Genomic DNA, 17,977 nt, shown 5'->3' on the forward strand with positions numbered 1-17,977 from the left:
TTTTTTAAATAAAGAACAAAAATCACCTCTATTTGTACAATGGTTCTGTACCTTGTTTGTTAATGATTGCGAAGGACTAATGGGTGATGGAGAGGACGTTGTGATCACAGAGGAACTAAAATTGAAGGTAGGCAGTGAAGAACTGGTGATGGGTAGAGAGATTTTCGGCAATACTGGTACTTCCATTTCCTAAAACACAACATGTTTCATAATGATAGATATCATCTTTCATGTCACTGTTCTATCCCTAGTTATTTTCAGGAAGAACTGCTACAGTTACAGGTAAACTAAGGATAGGGCAAAGGTAACACCATACTGTGTTAACAGTGTGGGCTCTTGAATCAAAAGAATTGAAAAGATCTGAAACCCAGCTTTGTCACCAGACACGGTGGCTTTGTGAACCTAACTGCCCTCAGTACCAGTTTCTTAATGGCTGAAAATGAGAAAAAGAAAAAAAAAAAAGCACACCATAGTTGTAGTATTAATATAAAACACAAAGTTATATATGGGCTCGGCATATAGAGCAAGCATTTAATAAATACCAGTACTGGTGAGTTTGGTGAAACGCCTTGGTTTTTTTATTCCAATATAGCAAAGACCACCCCAAGTCTCAACCCAGGTTAAGGGCAAACAAAGAGAGTTCCACTTCTACTAATGGAATAGTTTGTTATCTGACCAATGACCTGACAGATAACAATTATAAACTCTGAACAGAAGAGAAAGAAACAACCATCTGAAAACACTGGAGAGCAACCAGAAGTAAGCAGGAACTATAGAGATAAAAAACGCTTGGAAGAAGAGAGGGGCACTGAGTGAGTTTCCTGTACTCTGTGAGTTGGTGCCCCTGCTAGTTGAAATTCTGAGAGAAAACAGCAAATCTGTTCACGGAGGAATCAGAGGACGGACTAAGTGACCACAGCAGCTAGAAAATGAGGGGGAAATGCAGGAATGAGGAGCATATAAATCTGCACGTAAACTGTCCAAATTTCTAGCAGACTTAGTGTAAGCTGCTCCCGTGTAAGGCAAACAAGCAGCCAACTTAGACTGAAGAGCTCCAGATGCCGCCCACCACAAGTGGGAGAGAGTGTCAGGTAAGTTCCCTGCCAGCTAAAACTATCTGAGTATTTCAAATGGATGCCGTTCATGGTACATCAAAAACACCTCTGTAAAGTCAAGCCCTCTCCCCAAAGGAAAAATAAAGATGCTTTCAGATAAAAGAAAACTAAGACTATTTGTTGCCATAAAACCTGCTCTACAAGTTCTTCAGGGTGAAGGGGGATAGGACACCAAATGGAACTCAAGTTTCTGGAAGAAATGAGCAATATATGAGCAAACACAAAAAACTTTCATTCCTCTTAATTTCTTAAAAATACATACAACTTATAAAGCGAAAATTATATGCTGTGGGTTTATAGCCTATCTTATTTTAATACAAATGACAAGTATAATCTAAAATACCAAGGAAGAGGGGAGGTAAATCAAACTACAAAGTTGCAAGATTCTTCAATTTTACAGGAAGTGGTACAATATGAACACAAAGTAGAATGTGAAACTTAAGGACACATACCATAATCCCAAGAGGAACCACTAAGTAACATGAAGAGGTAGAGATAAAGACCAAAGTAATTAAAACGTAGTTCTAACAAATATTCAATTAACCAAAAGAATACAGCTTTCAAAAGGAACAAAAGAAACAAAAAACAAATGGGAAAACCAGAAAACAAGAGGAAAATAGAGACCTAATCCAACTATATAAATAATTACATTAATTATAAATATTCCAATTAAAAAGCAAAAAACAGATAAAAGGCAAGATTCACCCATATATAATCTACAAGAAACTCACTTAAAAAGATACAGGTTAAAAGCCAATGGATGGGAAAAGATACAACCTGCAATTCGTACGCCTAAAAAGGTTTATTCTACTAACAGAGTGGCGGGCTATAGTAATACCAGATATAGATTTAAGACAAAGAATACTTCCAGAGACTTTTTTAAAAGAAGAACATTTAGTAATACTAAAAGAGGCAACTGAGGAACCATGATGTGAAAGGCATATGCTTTAATGAGGGCTTTAAAATATGTAAAGCAAAAACTGACATAAGGAGAAAAGACAAGTTCACCAAACGAAAGTGGACAATTTTAACTCCTATCTCTCAACAACTTAATAGACTAAACAGACACACCCCACACCCTGAAAAAACATTCAGCAAAGACAAAGAAGATCTAAGAAATACTATCAGTCATCTGACACCTTATATAACACTATACCCGAAAACCGTAAAATACAGGTTTCAAGATTCATCAGGCAGACCATATGCTGGGCTACAAAACAAGTCTCAATACATTTCAAAACATTAATATCACAACTAAACACAGTTCTAAATAATCCACGGATCATATAAGAAATCAAAAAGGAAATCAGAAAGATACATAAAACACTACTATAAATCTTATAGAAGAAAACATAGAATTACTTTGCGGCCTGGGGATAGACAAAGGTTTCTTACAACAGAAAGAACAGTAAAAATAACTGAAAACAAATGGGGTGCCTGGTTGGCTCAGTGGGAAGAGCATGGGACTCTTGATCTTGGGGTTGTAAGTTCAAGCCCCACACTGGAGGTAGAGGTTACTTAAAAATAAAATCTTTAAAAAATAAAATAATTTTTTAAAAAAGATAAATTCAGGGGTGCCTGGGTGGCTCAGATGGTTAAGCATCTGCCTCTGGCTCAGTTCATGATCCCAGGGTCCTGGGATTGAGCCCCGTATCTGGCTCCCTGCTCAGTGGGGAGCCTGCTTCTCCCTCTCCCTCTGCCATTCCCTCTGCTTGTGCTCTCTGGCTCTATCTCGCTGTTAAATAAATAAATAAAATATTTAAAAAAAAAAAAGGTAAATTCAGACTTCATATAGAACATCTGCTGATCAAAAGATGCTGTTAAAAAAATGAATATGCAAGCCAGACTGGGAGAAAATACTTTTTTTTTTTTTAAAGATTTATTTATTTATTTGAGAGAGTGAGAATGAGAGAGCAAGAGAGAGAGAACATGAGAGGGGGGAGGGTCAGAGGGAGAAGCAGGCTCCCCACCGAGCAGGGAGCCCGATGCGGGACTCAATCCCAGGATCCTGGGATCATGACCTGAGCCGAAGGCAGTCGCCCAACCAACTGAGCCACCCAGGCACCCCGGGAGAAAATAGTTGTAAGACATGTATCTGACAAAGTACTTGGATCCAAAATTTATAAAGAACCCAATTTTTATTTATTTTTGAAAACCCAATTTTTAAAAGGGTGAAAGACTTGAAGGATACCTCAAAAAGGAGGTAATACGCACACAGCCCATAAGCACATAATCAAGAACACAACATTACTGTTATCAGGGAAATGCAAATTAAAATTACAATGAAATAGCACCATATACAAAGCAGAATGGATAAAATTAAAAAGATGACAACTGTTAATAAGGATGAAGAGTGAAAGAAATGCTCATACACTGCTGATGAGTGTAAAATACTACATTCATTTTGGAAAATAGTTTGGCAGTTTCCTTTCAAGTTAAACACATATGGGGGGGGCCTGGCTGGCTCAGTCGAAAAAGCATGCAACTCTTGATCTTGGGGTTATGAGTTCAAGCTCCACGCTGAGTGCAGAGATTAAATAAATAAATAAATAAATAAATATTTTTTAAAAAGTTAAACACATATCATACAACCTAGCTCCTCCACTTTTAGGCTATTTACCCCAAGAGAAATAAACACATGTCTACAGGGGCGCCTGGGTGGCTCAGTCGTTAAGCCTCTGCCTTCGGCTCAGGTCATGATCCCAGGGTCCTGGGATCGAGACCCGCATTGGGCTCCCTGCTCAGCGGGAAGCCTGCTTCTCCCTCTCCCACTCCCCCTGCTTGTGTTCCCTCTCTCACTGTGTCTCTCTCTGTCAAATAAATAAAATCTTTAAAAAAAAAAAAAAAAAAACACATGTCTACAAAGCGCTACAAGAATGTTCATAGCAGCTTTACTCATAACAGCCAGGCACAAAAGAACACACTACTGGACAACTGTACTGATAAGAAGTTCCAGAACAAGCTACACCAATACAGGACAGAAAAAATGAGAATAGTGAATGCCTCTGAAGTAGGAGGTGATGAGTACTGACTCGGAAGGAGCATGAGTGAACTTTCTAGAGCAAGAGAAATGTCTGACACTTTGAAGGGGGTTTGGGTTACACAGGTGTAACCATTTGTAAAATTCATTAAATGGTACACCTAAGAATTTTACATTTTACATGTAAAACAAATATTTGACTGTAGTTTGTGCTATGTATGCTGAAATATTTGGGAGTGAAGTATATAAAGTATATAAATGTCTTCAACTTACTTTGAAATGCACCCAAAAAGTAGGATATACACTTGATAAAGCAAATATAACAAAATATTAGAATCTAAGTGTTAGGTATATGTGTGTTCATTGCACAATTCCTTCAGTATTTCAATACAGGTTTGAAACTTATCCTCATCAAATTTGGGGGAGGGAGAGGAAGCGAACAAAGATGCATCTGGCTCTTTCCATAGGGAAGTTTCATCTGATCTCCAATCCTCAGTCTTACTTCTTCCCTTTAGACCCTTACAACACCTGGGCACATCAACTGAATAACCTGTATCTTCCTTATGCCAACTCATTATGCCACAGACTTGGCCATACTGGTTCTTTATAACATTGACCTTGAGCCAATTCTAAATGTGAAACCTATTCACCAAAATTTTGACTTAGTTGATCAGAAGTGGGTCCCACAAATCTACGAGAAAGTTAAAAATTATAACTGGATGCTTCCAGGTACTTCAAGTTGAATACAACAATCACCAGATATGTGACTTACTATATATTACCTTTGTAATATCTCTACATGGGTTATCTCACATGAGGAAGATACTGTTATAGGTGAGGAAGCTAAGGCAGGGAGATACATGGTCTAAGATCATACAGCCATTAAATGGCAGGCATCCCACAGACACAGCTCAATCTAGTCTTCTTATCACCATTTTACAGATAAGCTGAGGTACAAAGGAATTAATCTGACCAGCATCACTCACAGCTAGTAAGTAGCAGGCCTGTACCTGACATGACAATATATCAAGCAATTAAATCTCCCCAACTCAGTCATATTATATACTCATCTGTTTTGTATCATAAGCTTTTTCATTATAAAAACCAAACTGGTATCATAGTAGAGGCAAAATGCCAAATGTTTAGTGACTAACACACAATCCTTACAAATTTTGAGATCTAACAAGAAATGAGAGCTAAACCATTCTTCTACTATCTCATAATGCAAAATGGGTTATTTACAATATAAAGTTCTGTTAACCTTAATGTTTAAGTGAATCAAAATATACCATAATATATACCAAATATATACCAAATATACCCCAATACCAAAATATAATCTCTGCTACATAACAAGTTCCTGAAATTAGCATAATGTGTTTACACTCCACTAAAAAATAAAACTTCCATTCGACCTATCCCAAAAGCCCATTAAAACACCCACAAAATGAATATTCCATCCTTTATGAAAAGTTCCCATTAACTATAACTGAATTAAGAACAACCAGTGGTCTAAACATATTTGTTATCAGAAACAAAAACAACACTCAATACAAAATAAATAAGAAAAAGCATCTATCCAAAACCTTTTCTACCGAGATTAAAAAAACACAGGGTAGGCAGAAATCTGGGGCAGCCACCCATTGGTACCTCTTTCCTCAGAAACGTGGAGACTCTAACTCCAATGTGGAACAGAACTAGGGACAGGAGTTTGGTGAGGCATCCTGGGATGCAAAGTTGGCAGTTGGCAGTTGGCAGTTGGCCGGAATGGAGAGGGGGTCCAGAGAAGGGAGGAAGTGATAAAGAGGTCTGAAAAGTTAGACTTTCATAAAGCTCCTCACAGTATACCAAGTAATAAGAGCAAAAGTAAATCAATAAATTTTCACGCCCCTCCCAATGTCTTGATATAGCAAAGTCACATAAACACTTATCTGTAAGACAGCCAAAACTGAGCTACAGATAGCAACCTGAACTTGAGCTAAAGATCTTAGGAATATATTCTTAAAACTTGAAACTGAAGGGAAATAAGCAAAATTCACAAATCTGTTATCTGGCAAACACCAAACAAGATGTTTTCCTCAGACAGGGATAAACTTTAAAAAGCTAGAGACACAAATTTTACTGAGAAATATAAAAGCTCATCTAAAGAACAGGCTATATATTGAACTATATTACTCAGGTGCTAATTTCCTTACGTATACAAAGCAAGACAAATAACCCATTTCTTAAAGGTAATTTAATCAAGTCTACATAAAGAGTTTCAATAAAAGAAAATCGGTTTGCTAAGAAAACTACAAAATTTCTTCTACTGTATCATTAATGGCATTCACAACTTTTTCTTTCAAGACAGTAGAATACATTAACACACTCCTTTCCTTCACAACACTCCAGTAGGACAGCAACAAGTAGAACCTCTAGACCAGCACCAGAGCCGAGCCCTCAGCACAATGCCATCTACCACGAGACAGGCAAGGGGGACAGAAAGTCCAAGCTGCTAAATTAGCAGTTGCGGTTCTGGTGCCTTCAGAGAGGCACAACTCCAAAACTGCTCAACAAGAAAAGGGGAGATGAAGGAAATGAAAACAAAAGACCGCCTACTCTAAATAAACTTGGAAAGCATACCAACAGACAAGAAGGAAAGCAAGACTAACTCGGACAATAATTTCAACCAAAACATGACTTTAGAGTCAACAGAAACTTACAGAAGATCTCCTATTTAAAAATCTAAAAATTCCTAAAAAAAACTCATGAGTCAAAGAAGAAGTTACAAATGAAATTTTAATTAGAAACAAACAACAAATGAAAGCATTATGTATCAAAACTTAAATGATCCAGTTAGGCTGAAATTCACTTGTAAAAAGACTAAAAGAAGGCCTGCATTAAACTCAAAGTAGTTAGAAAATAGAGCAGCCTATAGAAAGAAAGGTTAATTTAACCAATCTTCAAATTAGTCCTTATCTTTTTCAAACTTTCATTTTCAGAATATATGCAGAAATCTTCCAAAAAAAAAGAAATAAATCTTCCAAATGAAAGAAATAATCCAATAAAAAAATGGATAAAGAGAAACCCCAAATGACCAAGAAACTCACAAGAGGGCTCCCTCCCTGGTAAACAGGAAATGCAAAATAAAACTTCAATGGCATAACACTTCACACCCATCACCTTGGCAAAAACTTAAAAAAAAAAAAATCAAGTATCCATAAGGAAAAAGAAAAAGCATATCCACCAACTGTCATGTGGAAGGAAGTATTTACACTACCTTCAGGAGCAAAAGGGCAACATCTAATACGTTTGTATCATCCCCTAGAACCCAACAATGCCATCCTAGAGGAAAAGCCTAGAGAACACGCTGCCTGTGCCGAAGCAGAAGTGCATGAACATTCACCTCGGCACATATTAGGAATCAACCCACATGCACCCTGCGGAACAGGGGGTGGTAAATTTTCAGACTGGACAAATCTGTAACAGTGAAGTTATACGACTTGAATCATCTTTCACAACACTGATAAATTTCACAAATAATATGAAGAAAATGGCAAGTGAGAAGAGCACACACAGTGTTAATCCATAGAGCAGGCAAATACTCTAATATTCCAAAGGTCAAATCATTTCAGTTGTAATTCTCTTATTTGAAGAATTACGGCTTTTTCGTGGCACCTATGGAATTTAAGGTCCTCGGTTAGGTTTTCTGTGTCGTCACAGTGAAGGGGGTATCAAACACACATGCATGCACACGCACTCACACTGGGAAGGACTGCTCCAGTGGCAGACTAGTCATTCTTGTGCTGGGTCTCCCCCAAGCCCCAGCCCTCGGGTCTCCCCTCACCACCACCACACCAAAGCTTTCAACAAACTTCAAGAATATGAAGGAGAGAACCCTACCTCCTCCTCTGGAGGCTTGGATGCAACAAAGCGCGTTCTCTCTCGTCTCATCTTGCCGCCTCCACTACCTACTCCAGAAGATAAACCATTGGCTGCAGACATACTGAAATTTGGGTAAGAAAAGCCACTAGGCAAAGAAAAAGAAAATTAAAACAAATGATATATTACTCTGGTCCATAACTTGTTAACCAACTGAACACCTTAAAATTAGAACTGCTAACAAGAAAAGAGATATACAGCTGAATGTGATTTTTAAAAGCGGACAGATTTGTGTGCATAAAGTTTGTTTTTTAACCTTCTTAATCTTCAAAAAAACATATAAATCAAACAGACTTTACAAATGAAATATAAAAAAGCTTTAGCTATAAAGACGACATTACCTTTCTCGTTGTTCTCTACTTTGTCCTGGTGTCACGGGTTTTTCATATCCAGTCTAGAACAAAATGAGCAGACCAAATTTACATGCCTCCTTCTTCGTTTTAATTTTCTTAATACCTCCCTTCTGTCCGTCCATTTTAATATTTGAAATCAGGAATTTGATGGGTTTTTAACTAGTGAATCCTAAAACTTGCGACTTATATCCTGCTTTCTGAATGGTAACTGAATAACAGCATGATTATACACATAAAAGGTCACTGAGCACATTGCCCTTTCAACCAAAAGGTATAAGTATACAAAATTAATATACTTACAAACCACAAAAATACTTTTACTCTCTCTCATTATGGCCTATTAAAGGTGTAAGCAAATTTATAAGGATATTCTCTCTGAAATGATTCTCTGCAATTTAAGTTCCTCCATTAAAAGGGTATCACAGGGGCGCCTGGGTGGCTCAGTCATTAAGCGTCTGCCTTCGGCTCAGGTCATGATCCCAGGGTCCTGGGATCGAGCCCCGCATCAGTCTCCCTGCTCAAGCGGGAAGCCTGCTTCTCCCTCTCGCACTCCCCCTGCTTGTGTTCCCTCTCTCACTGCATCTCTGTCAAATAAATAAATAAAATCTGTAAAAAATAAAAAATAAATAAATAAATAAATAAATAAATAAATAAATAAATAAAAGGGTATCACGGCTCTTTGGCAAAATAGCAAAATACAGGGCAGGGACCAGAAACTTACAGGATGAGCCTGTATTTTTTTTTTTTTTTTTTTAGTATTTTTTATTTATTTGAGAGAGAGGGAGAGCGGGGGAGGGTAAGAGGGAAAGAACCTCAAGCAGACTCCCCTCTGATTGCAGAGCCCCGCTAACGGCTCAATCCCACAACCCTGAGATCCTGACTTGAGCCAAAACCAAGAGTTGGATGCTTAACTAACTGAACCACTCAGACACCCCCCGGGCCTTGATTCTTTTACATCAAAAAGCAACTAAGTGTTCAAAAACTGAAGGGAAATTCAAGGACACAGGAGCCATTCAAAGGCCAAATGGGACAATATGAACATCAAAATAAAGAATGCCAATAAAGAATTATTATCTATGGAATGTGAGAAATAAAGTTGACTTATAAAACACTTACATAGATAGGTACATAAATGAGAAAAAAAACTTCTCTAGGAGCATGTGAACTAATAAATGCAGAAAGAACAGTGATGTTAGAAAACCACCCTTGGCAATCTATAAACAATAGATTTAGGCAAAAATCACCAATAATGCTAATTACTAAAAGGATATTTATCCTCTCAAAGTCATCTACCCACAAAATACTTATTAATTACAAAAGATTAAAAAAATAGTAACTTTACACTGAAGAAATCCTACTAACACCACCTTAATAATCACACTGCTAGTAATGAGATGAATTGGTAGCATGTGCTTCCTGACATGACAGACTGAGAAGAGCTCAGCATCTAGTCTGATATTACCACCAAAGTAAGTAACTGGGGGGCCCCTGGGGGTCTCAGTTGATTAAGCACCCGACTCTTGGTTTCAGCTCAGGTCATGCTCTCAGGGTCGTTGAGATCAAGCCCGTCAGGCTCTGCACTCAGTGCACAGTCTGCTTGAGATTCTCTCCTCTCCCTCTACCCCTCCACACTCTAAAATAAAAAATTAAATTAAATTAAATTAAAAGGACCTAACTGGAATCTAATTATGAGGAAACATTAGACATTCCCAAATTGCAGGACATTCTACACAGTAATTTACTTCTACTTTAGAAATATCAATGTTATGAAATACAAAAACAAACAAAAAACCCTAAGAAACTGTTCTAGACTAAGGGAGATGAAGAGACATGAAAACTAAAAGCAGGGGCGCCTGGGTGGCTCAGCAGGTTAAGCGTCTGCCTCTGTCTCAGGTCATGATCCCAGGGTCCTGGGATCAAGCCCCACGTCAGGCTCCCTGCTCATCTGGGAGTCTGCTTGTCCCTCTCCCTCTGCCCTGCTTGCGCTTTCTCTCTCTCTCAAATAAATAAAATCTTAAAAAAAAAAAAAGAAAGAAAACTAAATGCATACATAAATTATTCTTGAATTTTTTTCTTCTGGGACAACTGGCAACATCTAAATAAAATCTGTACATTAGATAATAGTATTGTACAATATTAAGTATCTGGTTTTGATAATTATTCTGCATTTATTACATTACAGGAATTCCCTATCTGTAAGAAATACACAGTAAAGTTAGAACAAATATAGTAAACCGTGAAGTCTTATAATTGTTCTTACAAAGTCTGTAAGTCCAAAGTTATATTCAAAGTATTTTTTAAATTTTAATAAAGCAAATATGACAAAGTGTTAATGACTGGTGAATCAAGGAATAATAGGTAAATATTGTACTATTCCCTCAACTTTAGTTTGAAAGTTTTTAGTAAATTAGGTTATGAAGATCAAATGAGATTAAATATAAGTAAAAGCATAAATAGTAAGATACTATGTAAATACAATAAATACAAAAAAATACACTTTAGCTAAATAGCACAAGAAAATAAACAAACCCAAACATGGGACATTTTAAGACAACTATCCTGGTCTCTTCAAAAACCAATTTTGCCTAGCAATTCTGCTCTTAGGTACAAACCCCAGAAAAATGCCAACATATGACTACAAAATACCTGTACACAAACATTCACAGCAGTATTATTCATTACAGTCAAAAAGTAAAAATAACCCAAATGTCCCTCAACTGATGAAAGGATAAACAAAATCTAGTATATCCAAACAATGAAATATTATTCAGCCACATAAAAAGGAATAAAGTTCTGATGTACACTATGACATGGATGAACCTTGGAAACATTATGCTAAGTTAAATAAGTCAGTTACAAAGGACCACATATTTTAAAACTCCATTTATATGAAATGTCCAGAATAAGCACATCCAGAGAGACAGATCAGTGGTTGCTTAGGGCTGGAGAGGAAAGGCTAAGGAGTGACTACTCACAGGTATAAGATTTTGGGAGGGTGGGAGAATGGTGAGGACAATGTTCTAAAACAGACTATGGTGATGACTGAACAACTCTGAATATACTAAAAACCACTGCACCGCTATACTCTTCAAATAGGTGAATGGTACAGTATGTGAATTATATCTCAATAAAGCAGTTATTTTAAAACAACAACAATGTGGTGAGGGTCAAGGCTTGCGATCTAGAAAGACAAAACCAAAACAATGTGTGAAATTTGCTTGGATTCTGATTCAAAAAAGCAACTATAAACAACACTGGAGTGTGGTCTAGATATTATACAATATTAGGAAGAAACAAACATTAATTTCTTCAGATATGATAATACAGAAGAAAGTACTTAGGAACTGCACATCAAAGTACTTAGGGATGAACAAATATGTTATGTGACATCTTGTTTTCAAATAGTTCAACAATAATACAAACAAAACACACAGATAAAGCAATTCTGGCAAAATCATTTAATCTAAACCATGAGCACATATTAGTGTTACTAGTAAATACTAATTTAGAATATGATCAAGGTGCTAGCCATTTGAAAGGCATACCAATTTGTAATCACTAACACACAAACTTTATGCATTATCTAGTTGCCAGACTGGAATGGTAGAGTACTTGTATCTTATTTATTCTTACTCATTTTAATTAATATTCAAAGACGAGTGAAAATAAACACATACTCACACTGTGCTTTTTATCTATTCTTTGATTGGTCTTCCTTAATTCACCAGACGGGGTCAGAGATGGTTTAAAATAAACAGTTCGATTTGCTGCTATGGAAACTGGCTTTGGGGTCATGAGTCTCTGAACAGGGGGATACTGAGAGTCCACCTTATAGGTAATCAGAAATCAAAAACAAACCTTTATTTTCATATATGTATCAGTGACACATATTTAAAAATTATTTGGCAATAGCTAATGTCACCTAGAGACCAGGAATACTTTTTAGAGAAATACCCAGAGAGCGCAAATACTAAAAGGAAAAACTGATAGTAATAGAACCAAAGGTATATATATTTATAAACCTATATATAAAATTCCAAATGGTTTCATAGACTATTTTATTCTAGACTTAATGACTTTTCACATATATGTGCACATGTACAAAATGGAAACTATATCCCAAAATGTTCTACAAATCTAAGCTTTTACAGGTTGAATTTTGAATACAGAAACTAAAACTGATTTTGCCACATTTCCCCCAAATTACTTTTTAGATATCCTTCAACTGGAAATAAAATTATTTTTAAACTAGCTATGAAAATAATTGGAAAAAACAAGCAAACATCTCTCCAAGTTAATTTTCCTCTATTGTTATTCAAAAACTAAGGCAAAAGTCTTAACAGAGTAAAACCCTGTTAAGAATTTCAAATCCTAAAATAAACTGGCATTATTATCTAGGCACACAAGTGTTTTGTCAACAGTCTTTTGCAACAAGGAAACACAGTAAAAGTCCTGTTGGTGTAAGAGGACTATAAAGCCCAGAACTTCTACTCTGTCCAAAGACTGTAACACTATGAATACGTCCTTTCACTCTGCAGCAGCTGTGAACAACACTGGTTTCCAAGGCAGAGCCTCTGTATACCAGCTCTTCCCTAAACCCTCATCACAACTGTGATCTTACAAAACTCAATGAGAGTCTATTTTGTAGACTTTTCTGATAACATCTGTGAAACATGAACTACAATATTGTATTCTGGCCTTTATATAGCCTAACACCCATTAATAAAATTCTATTGATATTATACTCAACCTTTAATAAAACTTTAATCAATGAGAACTTGTATTACAGCACAGCTTTTCACAGTTACTTCTTTTTAAACAATCTAATATAAAACAGGAGTTTGGGAAAAGCAACTAATGCCATAAATTAATCCCATCACAGTGGCTAATAACAGATTCCCTCTTGCCTGATTACAAACACCTAGGTAATTCTAAAAATTGTAAAGCCAACACTATCTGCCCAAAACCCCTCAATTTTAGCCTCCTGCAAAATTTCAGTAAAAATAATTATAATTTACCAATATCTCACATACATTTCCCACAATTACGTCAGAAAATTATGATCATTTCAATCAGTTACTTCTGGGGGAAACTGGTGTTGCAATAAATGCTTTCACAAGGAAGGGTCTGGGAATCTGCTTCCCTGAAGGACACTTAACTAGCCACAAGTATAACTAACAAAAAACAGACCTCTGTGACTCTATCAAGCATCTTATTGTTCCCACAATAACCTCCAAAGCTAATTTTAACCAAATAGAACACACGAAGAAGTGTTATCAAGATACTGTAACTTACATTTTGTACTAGTTCCCATACCTTGGAACAGTATTTTGGCTGACTAATGAAAGATCTAGCAATCTGAAATTCTATTACACACAATAGATTTGACATGTTTGTTAAATGAGGGAAGTTTACAATGTTCAATGAGGGTTTTAGTTCACTGAACTTCTATGATTACTAAGCACTTCAAGCACTGTTTACTCCTACTTTTATCGGAAGGTAAGAGTTACTCACTGACTACCAAGATGCTGAAGATGGAAATGCCAAATAACCAAAAAATATTGACTGAGCATTTACTGCACTTACAGCACTGTGCTAAGGCAGGCCCTCATAAGAAGCTACAATGTCCAAGTAAAACAATCTTATCTTTCAAACATGTTCCCTAATGACTATCAAATTCAATTTATATATTTACTAACTTAAAAATAAATTTAACAAAACTGCTGAAAGTTTAATAAATGCAAAAGAAGTTTTACCCTTTCCCTTTTGGTCTGAAAGTCTGCAGTGGTATCTATTCCACTCCTATCCAGAGGCTGAAAAAGTAAAAATACTATTAGACTGGAAATTTTGAAGAATATGACTTTCATCACCAATATATAAAAATACATCTCTAAAAAAAGGTTTAAAAGTCAACTTACAGAATTCAGGGGAGAAGAAACAATAGATGGAATTCTTTTTGCATCCTGTTAATATTGAAACAGTAACAAAATTAAAATTTTTCACGAAACTCAAATTTTGTCACACATACGCATCTAATTGTGATTCTAAAAATTTACCGCTAGAGGGCTTGACATCTTCTCTAAAGACTGCAATATTCGCCGAGCTGTTGAACTGGTCACACCATAGGATTGTGCATTGAGCTGCTTAGCTTTCATCTGTCTTTTGACTGGTGCCTATAAAGAAAACACTGTATGATTTTTTCGGACTGTAAACTCTAAAGCACGTATTTCAGGAAATGAAAATATTTACAAAACAGAATGGATATCCAAAGAGAAATAGGATTAATGTGGTAATAGCAATTATCTCTAGGTGGTGTCATTAAGCATTAAGCTCAACTTTTTTTCTTTATACCTTTACTGAAAAGCCAATTAAGCATTAAGTTCAACTTTTTTTCTTTATACCTTTACTTTTACAACCAGAAACAAACAAGATACCACGCACCACGCTACAGATCTGCAGCTATGTTAAATGGGTAAAGTGAGATCACTGGTATAAAGTTTTAGCATTACCTTGAGCCATTTATCCCTGATATTTTTTTTAAAGATTTTATTTATTTATTTGACAGAGAGAGACACAGCGAGAGAGGGAACACAAGCATGGGGAGTGGGAGAGGGGGAAGCAGGCTTCCCGTGGAGCAGGGAGCCCAATGTGGGACTTGATCCCAGGACCCTGGGATCATGACCTGAGCTGAAGGCAGACGCTTAACGACTGAGCCACCCAGGCGCCCCTAAAACAGGTCTTCTTTGTAGCAGCGAGGCCCTGCCACCACTGTGCTTGGCTGAGTTCACAAATCTGTTGTAACCTGTAGCTTCCCCGTCCCTCCTCTGGCTCTCCTCTCCTGCTAAGCTTTGTTTCCTGGCAGTAATGAAAACCTTCTGCCACTGCCGTAGCTACTGCTGCTGCTGGAACCACCACAGCCACCTTGGTTTCGTGGTTTGGCAAAGTATTGGCCTCCACCACCATAGGGGCAAGAGCTTCTGCCTCCAAAATTTCCTCCTTTCATGGGTCCAAAATTTGAGGATTGATTGTTGTAACTGCCAAAATCATTATAGCTTCCGCCACCTCCAAAGTTGCTTCCATCATTACCAAATCTGTTATAGCCATCCCCATTGCCACCATATTCACCACCACCTCGACTGCCACCAAAGCCACCTCGACCACTGAAGTTCCCTCCACGACCAAAGTTGTCATTCCCACCAAAACCACCTCCATGACCACCACCAAGTTTCCAGAACCACTTTGACCTCTTTGGCTGGATGAAGCACTAGCCATCTCTTGCTTAGATAGGGCTTTCCTTACTTCACAATTGTGGCCATTCACAGTATGGTATTTCTAAATGACAATCTTGTCTACAGAGTCATGGTCATCAAATGTTACAAAAGCAAAACCTCTTTTTGCCACCGCCTTGGTCAGTCATGATCTCGATCACTTCAATTTTCCCATACTGTTCAAAATAATCTCTTAGATGATGTTCTTCAGTATCTTCTTTAATGCCACCAACAAAAATCTTTTTCACAGTTAAGTGGGCACCAGGTCTTTGAGAATCTTCCTTGAAACAGCCCTCTTTGGTTCCACAACTCTTCCATCCACCTTGTGTGGCCTTGCATTCATGGCTGCATCCACCTCCTCCACAGTGGCATACGTGACAAACCCAAAGCCTCTGGAGCGCTTGGTGTTTGGATCTCTCATTACCACACAGTCCGTAAGCGTTCCCCATTGCTCAAAATGGCTCCTCAGACTCTCATCAGTTGTTTGAAAGCTCAAACCTCTGATTAAGAGCTTCCGCAGCTGTTCAGGCTCTTTGGGAGACTCTGACTTAGACATGATGGCGGTAGGAGGGAAGACTTTAACGATGCTTACTCGGCGGCGTCCACGGGCAGAAAGCGGAAATTTAAATTTTTAAACTAACTCATTTCTCAAATTTTGACATAAGAAAAATTTTAAACACTCAGGCTATTTCTTCATGACCTCTAGCTTTCTTAAAATTGGAGTTAAGGAAAACACCTTATAAAGTACCCTTTAATATGCAAGCAATGTTTACAAATTCCAATTAAAACACTTTCTTTTCTCAAGAATGCATTACAACAATCCAATAACCAAGCGACTACCACAAAACAATTTGGCAATGCTTGATATAAAGATATTATCACAATCGAAACATAACCCAGTTTCTACAAATAGCTCATATCTGAAAAATTGAACCATAATAACTACTTTATAAATAATGTTTCTCTGATACCAAACATTGATGACATTTTCAGAGTAGCTACAATATTCTCCATTAGTTTTATTAAGAATTTGATGCCCATTAAGGATTGCTGTTTAGGCCAAAAGCTTTGGCAAAACATGAGGCAACATTAAAATCCTCTAGGAAAATATGATAGTCTGTTCTGTCACTGGATTCTACTGGCCACTGGCCACTCAGGGCCTCAATTCACTAATCAATAAAATGGAACTGAATTAGAGAATCTTTATTTTATCTCCCAGCTCTAACACTCTAGGAAAGGAGTAATAGATTCATCCCAAATGTCAATGATAAACATTTGGAGGCCTGTGCTGAGAAGGATTTTAAGGGTATGTCACGACTTAGCATTAAAAAGTATAAGATTCAATGTAAGAAAGGAAGGAAGAAATAGCAAGAATATACTCTGACTTGGACTATTCTATGAATCATAGGCTTGCATCATTCTTATCTTCTACTAACACACTTAACTATTATTTTAACTTTAAAAAAATGTTTAAAGGAGTAATATGATCCAGTTTAAGCTCTAGAAAAAGCTCCCTGTGTAACTCCAACATCTAGTTAACACTTTCTGAAATAAAATACTGCCCTTCATGAACACTTTCAGAAATAAAACTCCTAATTACTGTTAACTATATACTTGAAATCATCCTCTAATTAGGAAAGCAAGAAACTAAAGACAAGACAAAATCTTAAAATATACTTGTTTCTATGTCCTTGCTGTTTGTTACGGACTATCATTTTCCCACAGACTCCCCTCTCCAAAAGCCCACATACTCTAATTATAATTACTTCTCCATCTTTAAAATGTCAAAATCTGTGAAAGTAAGCACAGTAACATACACAACAAAACAATTTTTATGATCTTCAAAAAACTCTTTTAAGGTAAAACACAGAATGGTGGAATTCACCTTGAATTTATTTTTTTAAAGTTACCAATTTCCACTTGTTCTTTGCTAATACATATGTAAATACAACTGATTTTGTATATTGACCTTGTATCCTGTGATCCTGCTAAACTCACTCACAAGTTCTGATAACTTTTTTTTTTTTTAATTTCTTAGGCTTTTTTTCCTACACAGATAAGCACAATGTCTATGCCTTGCATTTCTTTCTTGCTGCCTAGGACCTGCAGTATAGCATTACGCAGTAGCAGCGCTAACAGACATCCTAGTTCTCTTCCTGCCCTGAGGAGAGTATTCAGTCTTTCACCATTAGTATGACGCTAGCTGAAGATTTTCTATAGATACCATTTAACAGGCTGAGGAGATCCCCATTTATTCCTCGGGCTACAGAAAACTATCATGAACAGACACTGAATCTTGTCAAATGTGTTTTATGCATCTGTGGAGATGTTCATATGGTT

General features: G+C 36.8%; 1 protein-coding gene across 5 annotated transcripts in view; it reads right to left on the reverse strand.

Annotated features, from left to right (window-relative positions):
- Positions 1 to 17,977, reverse strand: part of NUP153 (nucleoporin 153) — an 81,781-nt gene that overhangs the window by 27,945 nt on the left and 35,859 nt on the right. For 4 of the 5 annotated variants that reach the window (XM_032424654.1, XM_032424655.1, XM_032424657.1 and 1 more), the window contains 7 exons: positions 14,426 to 14,542; positions 14,288 to 14,332; positions 14,126 to 14,182; positions 12,051 to 12,197; positions 8,358 to 8,410; positions 7,978 to 8,104; positions 52 to 189 (listed from right to left, as the gene is read on the reverse strand). In XM_032424654.1, the coding sequence (XP_032280545.1) occupies positions 52 to 189; positions 7,978 to 8,104; positions 8,358 to 8,410; positions 12,051 to 12,197; positions 14,126 to 14,182; positions 14,288 to 14,332; positions 14,426 to 14,542 (684 nt within the window). The remainder of the gene's footprint in view (positions 1 to 51; positions 190 to 7,977; positions 8,105 to 8,357; positions 8,411 to 12,050; positions 12,198 to 14,125; positions 14,183 to 14,287; positions 14,333 to 14,425; positions 14,543 to 17,977) is intronic. The other variant, XM_032424656.1, reaches the window with a different exon arrangement.

This window comes from Phoca vitulina, unplaced genomic scaffold (assembly GCF_004348235.1).
Source record: "Phoca vitulina isolate PV1807 unplaced genomic scaffold, GSC_HSeal_1.0 scaffold31, whole genome shotgun sequence".
In the NCBI taxonomy this organism is placed as follows: Eukaryota; Metazoa; Chordata; class Mammalia; order Carnivora; family Phocidae; genus Phoca; species Phoca vitulina.